The 16,422-nt window shown below is 24.0% G+C and overlaps 1 protein-coding gene across 3 annotated transcripts in view; it reads right to left on the bottom strand.

Annotated features, from left to right (window-relative positions):
* The window catches only part of LOC101238969 (uncharacterized), a 91,075-nt gene that overhangs the window by 48,177 nt on the left and 26,476 nt on the right, over positions 1–16,422 (bottom strand). For all 3 annotated transcript variants that reach the window (XM_065805274.1, XM_065805275.1, XM_065805273.1), the window contains 8 exons: positions 12,889–12,936; positions 12,133–12,267; positions 7,165–8,110; positions 5,679–5,773; positions 3,361–3,474; positions 2,776–2,832; positions 2,590–2,623; positions 2,433–2,512 (listed from right to left, as the gene is read on the bottom strand). In XM_065805274.1, the coding sequence (XP_065661346.1) occupies positions 2,433–2,512; positions 2,590–2,623; positions 2,776–2,832; positions 3,361–3,474; positions 5,679–5,773; positions 7,165–8,110; positions 12,133–12,267; positions 12,889–12,936 (1,509 nt within the window). The remainder of the gene's footprint in view (positions 1–2,432; positions 2,513–2,589; positions 2,624–2,775; positions 2,833–3,360; positions 3,475–5,678; positions 5,774–7,164; positions 8,111–12,132; positions 12,268–12,888; positions 12,937–16,422) is intronic.

A 16,422-nucleotide genomic window follows, 5' to 3' on the forward strand; every position in this document is an offset into this window, starting at 1 on the left:
ACATCAATTAATTAGTTAACTCTGTTGCAAAATAATATTTAGCACATTTGATTTCAAAAGTGCGTATCACCAAACACCTCTCCTAGAGAGTGTCAAGTATTATACTGCCTTTGAGTCCAATGGACATCTTTTCCAATTTAAAAGAATTCCTTTTGGCCTCACGCGTGCTGTTGCGCAATTTTAAAGAATCATGGATAAGTTTATTCAAGAAAACAAATTAGAAGACAACTTTGTATATCTAGATAACTTGCTTGTATGTGGTACTTCTAAAAATAAATTATTTTTATAAAAGTACCACATACAAGCATGATTTCAATTTAGATAAATTTTTCGAAGCTTCTAAGAAAGCTTAATTGAAATGTCTGCTCCCACTGATCTCCATCAAGTCCTTGGTATGTCCTCATACTAATCCCAATATATCAAACATTTTTCTGACAAAATTCATCGTTTATCTCTAACTTCTACCCTTCCACTGTCAACTGAAGCTATTAAATGTTTCAATGAAATGAAAGAATTAATATTTTGATCAGCTCTACAAACTATTGATGAAAGTATCCCATTTGAAGTGGAAACAGATGCCTCTGATTTTGCCATAGCTGCTTCCCTTAATCAGGCTGGAAGACCAGTTGCATTCTTTTCTCGCAAACTTTCACCTACTAAAAAAAAACATTCTTCTGTTGAGAAGGAAGCTTATGCTATCGCCAAATCACTTCGAAAATGGAAACACTAGCTTGTTGGTCAACATTTTACCCTAGTCACTGACCAGCGCTCTATCTCTTTTATGTTTGACAATAACAAGAGTGGAAAAATTAAGAATGACAAGATTCTGAAGTGAAAGATAGAACTTTCTTTGTACAGCTATGATATAGTTTATCACCCTGGACGTAACAATTTTGTTGCTGATGCACTCTCTAGATATTGTTGCTCTATAGATGGACCCTCTCTTAAGCAACTACATGAGTTGTCACCCTGGAATTACCAGAATGTACCATTTTATAAAATCGAAAAATTTACCTTTTTCAATTGATGATGTAAAAAAAACCGTTTCTATATGTCAAATTTGTGCTGAATTAAAATCTAAATACAATGAACTCCCGATATCTTGACCCTCCGAAAGGACCTAAAAAATAGTTTGAGTTAGCGAATGATTGAGTTATTGGGACATTCTTTTACACGAACTATTGCCGATAAGTAAAAACAATTTGAGTTATCAAAAGTTTTATCGAAAATTTTTACTTTATTTTTGATCCATATTGACAGTATATTTTTTGGAATGCCATATTTCATAGCAACCTGAGACTTTGACAATCCTTCATCAATTTCTCTTTAAGCAGCATTTCTTTAATTGATTTTGTGTTCATTTTTCTCTTTACATCAACAGTAGCCATAATAAAATGTAAATACAACAAATTTGATTATAATATTGTTATACTAACGCATGTTAATATAACACTATAAAATAAACTATCAAACTATTATTATCATTTACATTGCAATGCTAGGGCTTCATTATGGCTTTTTTTATATTTTTGTTCTAAAGTTCGAGTATCAGAAAAATATTAGCCATGGGAACAGATAAAATGGTTTGACTTGTGAATGTTCGAGCTAATGGGTGCTAAAGTTATCGAGTTGTTTTTATGTGAAAGTAGTGAGGGTTCAAGGGGAACTCAAAAGTAGTTCGAGTTACTGGAAGTTCGAGTTATCTGGGGTTCGAGATTTCAGGATTTCATTGTAATATGTAAGCAATTTTAACCACACCTTAATAAAATCTACTTAACTTTTTGAGCGACTAAGCATGGATTTTAAAGGACCTATTCTGCCTTCATCTAGCAACAAATATTTTTTAACAGTTGATGAGTTTTCAGGATTTCCCTTCGTATTTCCTTGTTGTGACATCTCTACTTCAACGGCATATATTGAGGCTTTAATACATACACCAAATGAAGGTTTAGGCTTTAAATTAAGATAATTTTCTTAAAGACCAAAAGGGTGATTATGTTGTGTATGTATTCTAAAAATCAACTCTAAAAGAGTTAAAAAGAGAAAAAGTAATTATTAAAAGGATTAAATTATTAAAAAAGTAATAAAAAGTAGAATAGAGAAAAGAAAAAACTCAACTATTTTAAATTAAAGGCACAGTGCACAGGACAAAGTCCTTTAGGATTAAGAGAGTGAGCGGTTTTTATAAAGATCTTTCAAAAAATCAAATTTATTTTATTAAGATCGCTTATCATGCATTATTTAACCTTTTTTTGTAACTGTAGCACATTGCGCAATTTGCTATCACTGTAGCACATTGTACAGTTTCTGCTGTGAAAAAGCAGGTGAAGAAATATAGAAAAATATACAAATTTAAAAGATAAATAATAGAAAAAGTGACACATTGACAAAATAATGCAATTACAAGCTTTATTATAAATACAGTAACTTACGGTAGCTAACTTCATGAGAATTTTTTGAAAAACACCAGTTGTTTCATCTTCAATATGATCAAGAAGTTCTTCATTATATCCTTTATAATCAAATCATATAAACTAAAACTCTTAACCAATTTAAAAATTAAATTTATTTGAAAAAAAAATTGCTTACTTAATTCATAAACTTTTCTAATTTTTTCCAACTCCTAAAACATTTATTGTAGATAAAAAAATATAATAAAAATCGTTAACAGTTTGATGTTTCATAAATAAGGAATCATCAGGTCATTATAAATGATCTAATGATTCAACAAATAGAGTTATTAATATAAGCAAAGAATAAATACTTTCAACTTACTTCATTGCTACGAGTAATCAATATTTCAATAACCACCTCTGGATCTTTATGCATACCCTAAAATATATATATAATATATGACATAATGCATATTTATTATTTAATTCAAACTCTTATAACTTGATAGATCATTTAAAACGAACAAATTCTTTAATAGTTTCAGGGTTTAATATTTAATATAATAAAAATTAAAGGGTCAACAACAGGAACATCTACTAAATGTGTAGTGTTAACAACAAGAACATCTACTGGATATGTAGTGTCAACAACAAGAACATCTACTGGAAGAGTACACTCTATATTATAACTTTAGAAAAACGTAAATCAAAATCATTTTAAAAATATCAATATCGTAAACTTGTAAATAGCAAAAATTTCACAATCAAAAGATCTATGATTACAAATATGACACATCTCAATCAAAAGTTTTAGTATTACAAAAATGACACATCTCAACCGAGAGTTAGAGTATTAATGCATAACACCACCACCACCAAAAATATGTTACATCATGCACAAATATATTTTTAAAATGCTATTTTTGCTAATTAAATTTTTTTTGTCTAAATTAAATAAAAAGCTTACTTTCAGAGCATCCCATAGACACATAGCATCATATTCACAAGCAGGAATCATCATATTAGATATAACTCCAGCAACATTTGCAGGAAGAGATTTTCGTAGATCAACTAACAAGCTCTTTAAAAAAAAAACAGATATAAGTTGTTTGACCATGTACTGAGAATAATTAATGCAGTTCTTTAATTATTTTATTAATCTAATAATTAGTTTTTTAATTAATTTAATTATCTATATAAAGAAATTTTATACTAAAACTTATTTTTGAATTTTTTCAAAATTGATTTAAAAGTCATGTGTGAAATGTCATTTTTCATTAAACATGTGTGAAATGTCATTTTGCATTAAACATGTGTGAAATGTCATTTTGCATTAAACATGTGTGAAATGTCATTTTGCATTAAACATGTGTGAAATGTCATTTTGCATTAAACAAAAACAATTTTCAACTTTTTTCAGAAAAATCAATTGCTTCAAGCGAGAGTACCTTAATTAGACTATATAATATTCAAAATTTGAAAGTTGCAAGTCATTCCAATCTTATTTCAATTTAATAATTTTACATATAATTCATTATAAAATATGCATTAGGTTAAATTATAATTAATGAACTTTACATATAATTCATTATAAAAAATACATTAGGTTAAATTATAATTAATGAATTTTACATATAATTCATTATGAAATATGAAACATAAAGTGAGCTATAATTAATGAATTTTAAAAACAAGTGTTAGTGTAAAACATTTTTCCACATTTTTTCATACATGAAACGTAAACAATTTATTTTCTAATTTTTATATTTTTTTAGACATGTAAAAATGAGTAGTTTTACATAAAAGCCATATAATTATATGAACTTATATAAATAAAACATTTATAAAAAAACATGGTTTGAAATGTTGCAACTTGATTGAGTTTAAATAGAAAGTTAAAAAATTTTTTTAGATGTTTTTGTTTTTAAGTTAGAAAAACAAAATTTATCTTTTTAGCTTGAAAACTTTAAATTAATGCATAAAAACTAATAAAATGCTGAAAAGTTTTAGCTTTGTTTACGTTTAGTTTCTTTTTTTTTTTTTATATATATATATACTTATACTGCACACTAATCTTTTTGTTTTGCAACAATTTTTATATATTTTCTTATAAATCATTTTTACTCATTGCATGTATAGCACAATAAGATAGAGTGTAGCACTATCAATCTGACAGTGTAGGGTTTAAATTCCACTGGTACTCATTTTTTTCCTTTCGTTATATATATACATATATATATATATATATATATATATATATATTTATTATATTTTATTTATTTTAGTTAATGATTTCATTAATAATATAATTTCAGTACTAATAAAATGCCAAAGATATCAATAAATGACAGAAATCGCATCATTGTTTTACATGAAGAGGGCTATAGTCTATAGGGCTATATAAGTTAAAATAGCCAAATGTGTGAATTGTTCGCGAGCCTCAGTTCAAAAAATAGTTTAAAAATATAATGAAAATGGTGATGTAGTGGATAAAAAGAAGTCTGGTCGCCCCAAGAAGTTAAGCCTACGTAATGAACAGTTTTTAAAAATAACAGCGCTACGAAATCGCAAGAAAGTAAGTGCAGAACTCGTTCAAGATCTTAAAAGAGCTAGTAGAACTTTAGTACATGCATCTATTGTGCGACAATCTTTAATAAAATCTGGATTAAAAGGCTGTGTAGCTATTAAAAAACCTTTACTACGCAAAGGTAATAAAGAAAAAAGATTATATTTTGCCAGAGAGCACAAAGAGTGGCAGAAAAATCAATGGGACAAGGTATTGTTTACAGACCAATCTAAATTTCAAATATTTGGTGCGAATAGACATCAGTATGTTAGGCGAAGTAAGGAAGAAGCATTAAAGGAGCCATGTCTAGCATATAAAGCATTTCTTTGTAATTCAAAAAAAAAATGGCATCTTTAAAGTGGTTCATTTATGTTGATTTGAACATATTTTTCAATTATAAAGATAGCTACTAGTTAACTTTAGATTTTCTTTATTTTTGAGTCAAATCTTTATTTTCTTATAAACTATCTACTCCAGCTTGAAGCAACTTAATACCGAAAATTGCTGGTACCTAATTTGTATTGCGTTATGTAAGTTCAAACTCTAAAACATAGAAAATTAATGACCAAGGTCTTTTTTTTACTTAAAAAAAACAAACAAATAATAAAGATAATTATCATAAATAATACTTTATAGCTGTTAATGAAAAGTCTTTACTTTACTTTAAAGATCTTTAAACAGTGGTGTTACCACTGTTAATCACTTTTAAAAAAAACTACCTGTAGATATTCATCTCGATACATTTTTCTAAGCCATCTTCTATTATCATTATTGTTCATTATAATAATCTCACAAACTTCCTCTAAATCGCAATCTAATAATAAAAAATAATTAACACAAGTTTTATCACATAATCATATACCCAATACATAACATTTCATTAGTAAAATATAATACAACAAAAAGTACAATAACGCATTATATACATACAAAACGATTTTTATTTAGGTCACAAAACTAACTAAAAACTAACAACTTTATTATTTCGTAAAAAATATATATATTTATAATTTGTGATAAAAAAAAAATGGCTCTAAATGACTCTTAGTCTTTAAAATCAAGTTTATGTAAAAACTATTAAATTTAATTGAGGAAACTAATTAAATTTTATCCTTTTTTTTTAAAAATCACAAAAACACAACTTTATAGACTTGAATTTTTTTAATAAATAATAAAAACATAAATATTTTTTGTTTTTATTTACTGTTTGCATATATTGACGGACAAATAGGTAGAACATGCAAAGAGTACTGCTACATTGACTGAGAGTTTTGGTTTATGCAGGCAATTAAAATAAAACTTTTTAAGTTTTTAAACTTTTTATGGTCTTCTGAATTAACTTTTTTTTAAAGAAACATAAAGTTTACATTATATATATATATATATAAATATATATATATACATATATATATATATATATATATATATATATATATATATTTATATATATATATATATATACATATATATATATATATATACATATATATATATATATACACATATATATATATATATATATATATATATATATATATATATATATATATATATATATTATATATATATATGTATATATATATATATATATTTATATATATATATATATATATATATATATATATGAATAATTTAAAATGTATTCTACAAAATAGCATTTCTGATGAGTCTTAATTGATGAAACACAGTGTAAAATGAAAAACGTTTTACAAGTGATTTTCTACTAATTTATATTATTCTATTAAATTATAAATTTTAAATAAAATAGTAATTAGTTTTAAATTAGTTTTGTAAAAATATATGTATATATACATATATCCAGTAACTTCCAACTCTAATTAGTGGTTGCTTGCAGCCTTATTGGAAGCGAAGATATACATACATACATATATATACATACATATATATATATATATACATACATATATACATATATATATATATACATATATATACATATATATAGATATACATACATATATATACATATACATATGTATATACATACATATATATACATATATATATACATATATATGCATATATATATATACATATATACGCACATATATATATATATATATATATATATATATATATATATATATATATATATATATATATATATATATATATATATATATATATATATATATATAAGCACATACACCCATTAATAATCAAAAAAATTGTATTAATACTTGCATCTGTTTTTTGCTAATGCTTCATGTATATTGACTGTATTTCTCATCAAACGAACTTTACACTTATTAACATCGTCATCATCAAGAACAATATCAGGATGAAGAGGTGGCAGATTATGATATATAGATGATGATGGTCGATCTCTAGTTCCCCTACGCCCAAATTCATCTACATCAGAACCAGACTCATGAATTAATTTAGCATCAAACTCAACCTGAGAATTTAGTATATCATCCTGTGCCTCAATTGCATAAAAGCTCATTTTTCTTCCATTCAATTCATTCTTGTGTATTTCATTTGATACCTTTATTTCTTTATCATCATTTGAATCAATTTCATTATTACTGAGTCTACTTATTTGAGTTTTTCTTTTCAACTTTTGAGTGTTTTCATTTTCAGATTGAACATCTTCAGATTCACTGGAAGCTTCACTTATTTCATCACTGGTTTGTATCTCAAAACTGTGTTGTTTGAATGCTAAAAAACTTGGTTGTTCATTACTTTGTACCTCAAAACTATGTTGCTTGGATAATAAAAAGCTTTGTTTTCTACTACTAAGTTTTCTGTCTTTTGAATTATCTTCTTCACTTGTAGTACTATCATCTGTGTTATACTTGATGTAAACAATATCTTTAAGCTTAGAAGATCCTTCAAAATTTTTAGATGATCTTCTTGTTCTACGCTTTTTGTGTTTGTTAAATATTGATTTTACTTTAACAACCTTTCCACTATCAGTTCTTTTGAACATTCCAGGCTGCCCTTCCTTTGCAAATACTACAAAATTTGAATCTTTGTCAGTGTCAGGACTTAATTCAGAATCAGAGTCCATAAATTCTGCATCTTTTACAATTTTAATAATATGGGATGGTGGAACAAATACTGGTGGAGTAGGGCGCTTGTTTAAAACCATGGCTGGTGGTGTTGGAGTACGCATTGAAGCAAATCTCTAAATCAAATTTGAAAAAAAAAAAAAAATTAGAATATTTCATTTTGTATTCTGCAAAATTAATACTTTTCTACAGTATTTTAAGACATATATTATACTAGCATTTTTATTTTTTAGCATTGTTTTTCAGGATATTACCACTTTATTATTTTAAGAATCTGATTTAAAAGTTTTTCTTTTTTATATAACTAATCCTGTTTATATAAAATTCCATCATGTTTTTATACACTTCTACAAAAATTCCATCATGTTTTTATACACTTCTACAAAAATTCCATCATGTTTTTATACACTTCTACAAAAATTCCATCATGCTTTTATACACTTCTACAAAAATTCCATCACGTTTTTACTTCTACAAAAATATATAGAAAAAAAAAGATAATATTGAGTAACAACCAATTAAATGGCTGCATCACTATCACAAAATAATTATCAATTGACTGCATTTATTGAATGTAACATTTGACTGTATCAATTAACTGTATTTAACATTTTACTGTACTTATTAACCAACTATATATGACTGTTATTGACTCAAGAATTCTTGAATTTATCATAGCGCATTATGAAATAAATTTTAATCCAGAATGCACAAAGATAAATGAAACCAAAACTATTGAGAAAAAATTTAAGATTTCTAATGAAAAAAGGGAAATATATATAAAAAGGTAAGCTTTAATATTAACTAGGTCAATTTTTTAGGAGGAAAAAAAAAATTATATTTGTCAATGAATTAAAGTTTTAAGTTTTGAAAATTCCTTTGGCCAAATGCAGATCTAACTACTTTTTCTTATGGTAAAAATTTCTTTTGGTTCTAACACCTACTCGTTCTAACACCTACTAGTTCTAACACCTTGAAACCTTGAAAATACTTTGAACAATGAAACCAGGAAAACACTTTGAAAAATACAACGAAACCTAGAAAATACTTTGAAAAATGAATCCTTGGCAAAAAAAGTGTATGTAATTGGAAAAAAAGAAATTAATTATTTAATAGAAATATAAATTTAATTAAACAATTTTTTTTTTTTAATTGAATGAATGGCAATAACAAAAAACATGAAAAATAAAATTTAAAAAAAGTTTTCAAAAGTGAAACCAAAGTCATTAAAATGTAATGACCGTGAGTAAGGAAGTCATAATTCTCATTTCTAAGTATTTTAATTAACAACTTCTATGACTGAAGAAAGGAGATTAAAACTTTTTTTTTATTTTATGCTAGTGATGTTTTGTCAACAATTTTTTGATAATTTGCTGACTAGTTTTCACTAGTCAGCAAATTATCAAAAAATTTTAAAAGAAAAAAACAAGGTTAAAGATAAAGCAGAAAAGATGAAAAATTAAAGAACTTTTTGTGCATTTGTGTAACAAAATTTGCCTAAGATTACCTTATATCTTTATAAACATCTCTATTTAAAAAATATGCGTATAAAACTTTTTTTGTCATAAAATCTAATTGTTATCATCGGAAATCTGAATCTGTAATGGTTATCATTTAAAATCTCAATTTGTCATGATAATCTTTGGAAATCTCGAAACACACTCCATCTAAACCTAAGGCTAATTAATTTTTTTCACTCCTTAAGCAGGTCTTATTTTGAATATAAAATGTGCAAAATGGTATACAAAACATCAAAAAATTCTTTTGATTTTTGTATTTTTATTGTTTTTATAAATTGTCAATTTTACTAAAATACTATAAAACTAGTTTAATTGAAAAATTAAAAAAAGCGTAGAAACTTGTTATAAATATAGCATATGTCAACTGATAAAATTAACCATTAAATCAAAAAACAAAACAGCAATTACAATAATAAAAAAGACTTTAAATTAAATAAAATTTAATGTGCTCTTGCTAAATAAAATTTTCAATTATTGACTTTGTATTAAAACAATCAATGAATTGTTCTTCTGCTTTTGATCAGCAAGGTTAACTTAATAAAAATTAAATTTTTAATTTTTTAATTCTATTTTTAAACAAAAAGTATATTTTGCGTAACTGTAATTCTTACCTAATTATTACTAAACAAAAACAATTTTAAAGCATTAAAATAAGGTCTGCTATGCACACATATTGCCTATATTTTGTAAGAACATTTTAGAAATATCTATTGTACTTGAATAACAAAGTCATTTAATTACAATATTTATACAATTATTATTACAATTATTGTTACAAAATACTAAGTAAACTGTTACAAACAAATTCCATTGTTTAAGTCATAACATGTGTATATAAAAAAATTATATTCATTTGCTCACAACCAAAAATATGTTTTTAAAGCAGATAAATACATTTTTAAACCAAAAAGTCATGCTACAAAGTGAGATATTTTGTTAAATTTAAAGTTGGTAAAATTAATTATTAAAATAATCTACTTTTATTATCAGTAAAAATTTGAAAACTTTTTTGTTTAAAAAAACAGCTACAGCCATTTAATTTATGGTATATAAAAATTTATTTAAAAATTTATAAAAATTTATTTAAAAATTTATAAAAATTTATAAAAATTTATATACCATAAAATCATTTAAGCTTTGAACATTCATGTCTCAGGCTTTTTTATCTTCATATCTCAAAATAAAAATTTTTTCAATTTTTTTTTCTGAACTATACAGAAAACTATATTAATTATAATTAACTATATTAAACTATATTAAACTATATTAATTATAATTATAATTATAATTATAAATATAAAATTATAATTATAATTATAATTATAAATTATAATTATAATTATAATTATAATTATTATATTATAATTATAAATAATAAAAATAAAAACTAGTATTAGATATTTTACTTTAAATGAGAACATTCAACACTTCGCAGTATTACAAACTTAACATCCTAATAACACATTACAATATCACAAATTTAAGATCTGATTAACACATTGCAATAACCTATTGCAATATCACAAGTTTTTTTCCAAAAAAAATTTCATTAACAACTTTGATAACTCATTATCGTAATTTATTAAAAAAAAATTTCATTAACAACTTTGATAACTCATTATCGTAATTTATTAAAAAAAAATTTCATTAACAACTTTGATAACTCATTATCGTAATTTATTAAAAAAAAAATTTCATTAATAACATTGATAACTCATTATCATAATTTATTAAAAAGTAAAATTTTAAAATTTTTAACAAACAAACTTATTTCTAATGGTAAATTTTATTATTACTTTCAAAGTTCACTTAAATTGAAGTTTTAAATAATACGCACGATTTTGAAATTTTTATTTGCAAACAAATTATTTCATGTCATTAAATAAACGTTTTTTTTTATGATTCTTATGACAACAAATAATATGGAAAAATAAAAATTTGTAAAAATTGAAATACGCATGCATTTTTGTTATTTATATTTAACTGACCAAACTTAGACAGTATTTTACGGTATACAAATACCTTATATAATAATTTATATATATATATATATATACCCTGTATTTTACATTTAAAAATATAATATTATCTTTCTTAGTAGTATCAGTAATGTAAAAATATCAATAATGTAACAATGTCTGTAAGGTAGCAATATTAATAATGTAGCGATGTCTATAAGATAGTAATATAAAAAATGTAGTTAAGATATCTTTTTATACGGCATATTTTAGTATTTCAACTATTATTTTTACACTTTTTTTTCCATTAAATAACATGTGGTCATGATGAAACATGAAAAAAAGTTCATATTTAAAATGTTAATACTTTTTTCTGTTTAAGAAAGGAAATTAAAACCTTTTTTTTATTTTATGCTAGTGATGTTTTGTCAACAATTTTTGTATGTATGTATGTATATATATGTACACATAAATATAAATAATTTTGTCCTTCATACATTAATACCACCTATCCAAACTCTCAATTGATGTATTTACTAAAGCCCCTAAAAAATTTCAGTTGTAATATACCCACATACATATATATTATTTGTTTTTACATTAAAAAAAAAATGTAAAAATGTAAATTAATCTGAATAACTAATAGGAAATTCTACTTACTGGCTCTATATATAAAGGTGTCAACTCTCTGCTTGGTGGCTCAGGTGATGGAGAAGGTGGAAGAGATTTGATTTGCGGAATTTTTTCCATTGAAGATGATGAAGATGACAATAAAGATATTTCATCAACTTCAGACTAAAATAAAAATAATAAATTATCATATATCTTTGTGATAAACTTTTTTTACTAATAAATTTTATTGAAGATTATAGAATATATTTATAACAATAAATAAAGCATTACACCTCATTGGCATATGCGTCAACAAAACAACAATAAATAAAGCATTAAAACTCATTTGTACCAAATAACACAAGAAGGGTTATTAAATTTATTGAAATTATCACACAATAGTGACATAAAAATTGAATATAAACATAATCACAACAGCAATAACAACAACAAAAACAACAGCAACAACAACAACAACAACAATAAAGTGTTTATAGATTCCTGTAAAAAGATTTAGTCCAGCAAATCAACCAATGCAGACATTACATTTAATTTTTGACTTTTGAACCATTTGATCTCAAAAAAATCCATTATTTGATGCTTATATAGTAGAACATAGGATAAAGTATTTAAAAAATGTACTATCAATAAAAATACTGTAATAAGAAGCAATTGGGCTATACAGCAGAACAACCACCTTATTCCATAGAAGTTGTTTCACACGATTGCTAAATTTTACTAATTGAAAGTGAAAAAATTATTAATTTTATGATATAGGTAATGCATGTTAAAAATTTGACCAACCTCAAAAACATCTGAATAATCATCTTTATATTTCTGATTCAACTTCGACTAAAGTGAGACAAAAATTAATTAAAGAGTAATTGTGTTACATAATTACTTATATAACATTGTACATATATAGTCCATGATATTGCATGCTTTTTTTAAACAAAATTTCATTCAACTTACTGTTATTAGAAAACAACTTATATTTTACAACTTTTTTTTACTTTATAGAATTTGTTGTGTCAATATGAAATTTAATTAATGTATTTATACTACTCTAAATACTTTTATTGTTTTTTTAGGAATCTTATTAATTTGTATAAATAAATAAAAAGTATAAAGAAAAGTAAAAGAAAAAAAAGAAGGTATTTTAATAATAAAAACCAGTTGTATTTTTTCTGCTTTTAAAAACATAGTTTTTTTGAAAAAACCAGAAAAAACCAGCAAATGCAAGCTTATGTTATATATAAGTTAATGATCAACTTTTTTTTCAAAGTATTATTTATTTTACCTTTTCGAATTTGCCAGTATGTAATATATAAATAGCTTAAAGTTTTATATTGTTATTATATTCATTTTTATATAGTTATTATATTCATATAATAGTTATTTTTTATTCATTTTATATCAAGTTTTTCAAAATAAAAGAAACATGCTAAGCCTTTTAACTTTAAATAAAATTAGTGGCTGAAATTTATAACACAATAGAGTAAAACAGAGACATGTTCTTTTGCTCTTAACTAACTTTTTGCTAATGTTTTGTGATCATGTTGTAGAGAATCTTTTTCTGAACAAGATGATATAAAATGCTGGCCAGGAATCTTTTTTCAAAGTTAAATTTCTTATTTCTGGAAAAAGTTATGCATTAAAAATGGGAATGGTGAGCTATATGGTGACTTTAATTAAATCTAGCAGATATGCTCATCAAATGATCTGACTGGTTGAACTTAAAATGATATCATTACACTAGTTAACAACTATTTTCAACATTAAAGTTAACTTTATCTGTTTTCCAAAGGTGTCAACAGGTGAATAAGTTGCACAGAACATTTGATCACTCAAGCATGCAAGAAATAGTAACAAATTATTTCAACAAATTACAAAAGCTTCAATAAAGAAAACACTTTTGTGTTTTCTTTAATACCTGCATTTTATTTGTGCAATTTCGATGAAATTGGCCTTTCTGGTGATTAAACCAACTAACAAATAGTTTGCAGGCATGGTGCTAAATGACCATTAAAATTGGTTAGCAAAAATAAAAAATGCATTAATTTGCATTAATTCTGTTAAAAATTACCTTGCATCATACATTATTTTAAAATCATAAAAACATCAAAAAGTTTAAAAGTTGGAACTTAAGTGGTCCAGCAGATGCTATTTATGCAACATCTCTGGATAGTAGAAGATAAAACTCATGCAATACCCAACTTTCATATGTTCCTGGTATTATTTGGCATCCTGATCCCGCTATTAAAGTAATTCCAGGTAACTAGTTTAATTTTTAGTTTAATTAAACAATTATTTAATAACTAATTAATTAAAATAATTTAATAATTAATTATTAAAATTATTTAATAATTAACTATTAAAATAATTTAATAATTAATTATTAAATTATTTAATAATTAATTATTAAATTATTTAATAATTTATTATTAAAATTATTTTAATAATTAATTATCAAAATAATTTGATGATTCATTATTAAAATTATTTTAATAAATAATTATTAAATAATTTTAACAATTAATTAATTATTAAATTATTTCAATAATTACTTTAACCTTTAGTTTGATCAATTGATTATTTAACCAAATAAATCAAATAAGTTTAATTGAATTGTTTCAGAAATGCATAAAGTGCACTTTTTTAAATTTAAATTACAGTTTTATGCAGAGACAGAGTTTTAAAATTTATCAAAAGAATTCTTCAGTCAATTGCGCTAAAAACGTTTCAGCTCTGATGAAGTTTTTACACACATGCCAACAGATACTAGATTTCAAAAGATATATTTCAAACCCAATATCAACATAATAAATATATCGTATTGTATTAGCTAAAGTCAACTTGTCTGCAACATCCAATATTGCTGTAACTCACGCTATTAAAAAAATCAAAAAGAAGTTAAAAAACAATAGCATCGAGTCCAACTGTTTGCTGCAACTGCTTGCTGCATTGGTTTGCCACATTTTCGCAATAATTGTTTTGCAATCAACATGTTGACACAAAAAAAAAAAGAAAAATTAGACATGCCAAAATTTAAAAGAGTCTCAACAAGCTTACAATACTAATAGATTGAAAGATACTGACAGTAAAAAAGCAGCAAAGCAAGCAAGGAAACATCATTAGCTTAACTTTGATGATTAGCAGCAAATAAATTAAGCAACAACAGCAAAACAACAACAAATAAACAACAACAACAGCAACAACAATAGCAAACCAAGTCAAGTGTAAAAAGTGCCAACAAGGTAAAATAGTGAATGGTATCACAGCAAAAACTCAAAATTCTTGCTTTGGCTTTGTCAAAAATTTTGCATCGTAAAATGATTTTCATTTTACGATGCAAAAATTCATAAAACTATTTCATTTCCCAAATATAAATGTTATAAATTAAATAAAGTTTCTTAAAAAACTAAAAAATATTTTATTTGATTTTGTATATATTTAAATACAACTCCGAATTCTCAACAACTATGAAAAAAAAAATTTTTCCTGAATAAAAAAAAATAATAATAAAATACTAAACTATTTCATTTAACTCCATTTTACTCTATGTTTGAATACTATAAAAATACATTATTTTTATTAATTGTAATTAGGTATTATAAATAATAGATTTGCTTTCATGAAATTGTTTAAGTAATAGTACAAATATTGCCTACAAAAAAATGCATCTGCATAATAGAACTCTCTTAAGTTCAATGTTAACTGAACTCTCTTAAGTTCAATGTTAACTGAACTCTCTTAAGTTCAATGTTAACTGAACTCTCTTAAGTTCAATGTTAATCTCAACTGCTTAATGTTAAACATTAAAAGAATTGGCAGAATAGCTTTGAAATTTAAATGCTTAAAACAATAAAGCAAGAAATTTTTTAATGCTTAAAACAATAAAGTAAGCAAGAAATTTTTTAATGCTTAAAACAATAAAGTAAGCAAGAAATTTTTTAATGCTTAAAACAATAAAGTAAGCAAGAAATTTTTTAATGCTTAAAACAATAAAGTAAGCAAGAAATTTTTTAATGCTTAAAACAATAAAGTAAGCAAGAAATTTTTTAATGCTTAAAACAATAAAGTAAGCAAGAAATTTTTTAATGCTTAAAACAATAAAGTAAGCAAGAAATTTTTTAATGCTTAAAACAATAAAGTAAGCAAGAAATTTTTTAATGCTTAAAACAATAAAGTAAGCAAGAAATTTTTTAATGCTTAAAACAATAAAGTAAGCAAGAAATTTTTTAATGCTTAAAACAATAAAGTAAGCAAGAAATTTTTTAACAATAAAGCTAACTACTTATTCTTTTAAATGAACTTTAAAAAAATCTTTTTTTCACA

This window comes from Hydra vulgaris, chromosome 09 (genome assembly GCF_038396675.1).
Source record: "Hydra vulgaris chromosome 09, alternate assembly HydraT2T_AEP".
Lineage (NCBI taxonomy): Eukaryota > Metazoa > Cnidaria > Hydrozoa > Anthoathecata > Hydridae > Hydra > Hydra vulgaris.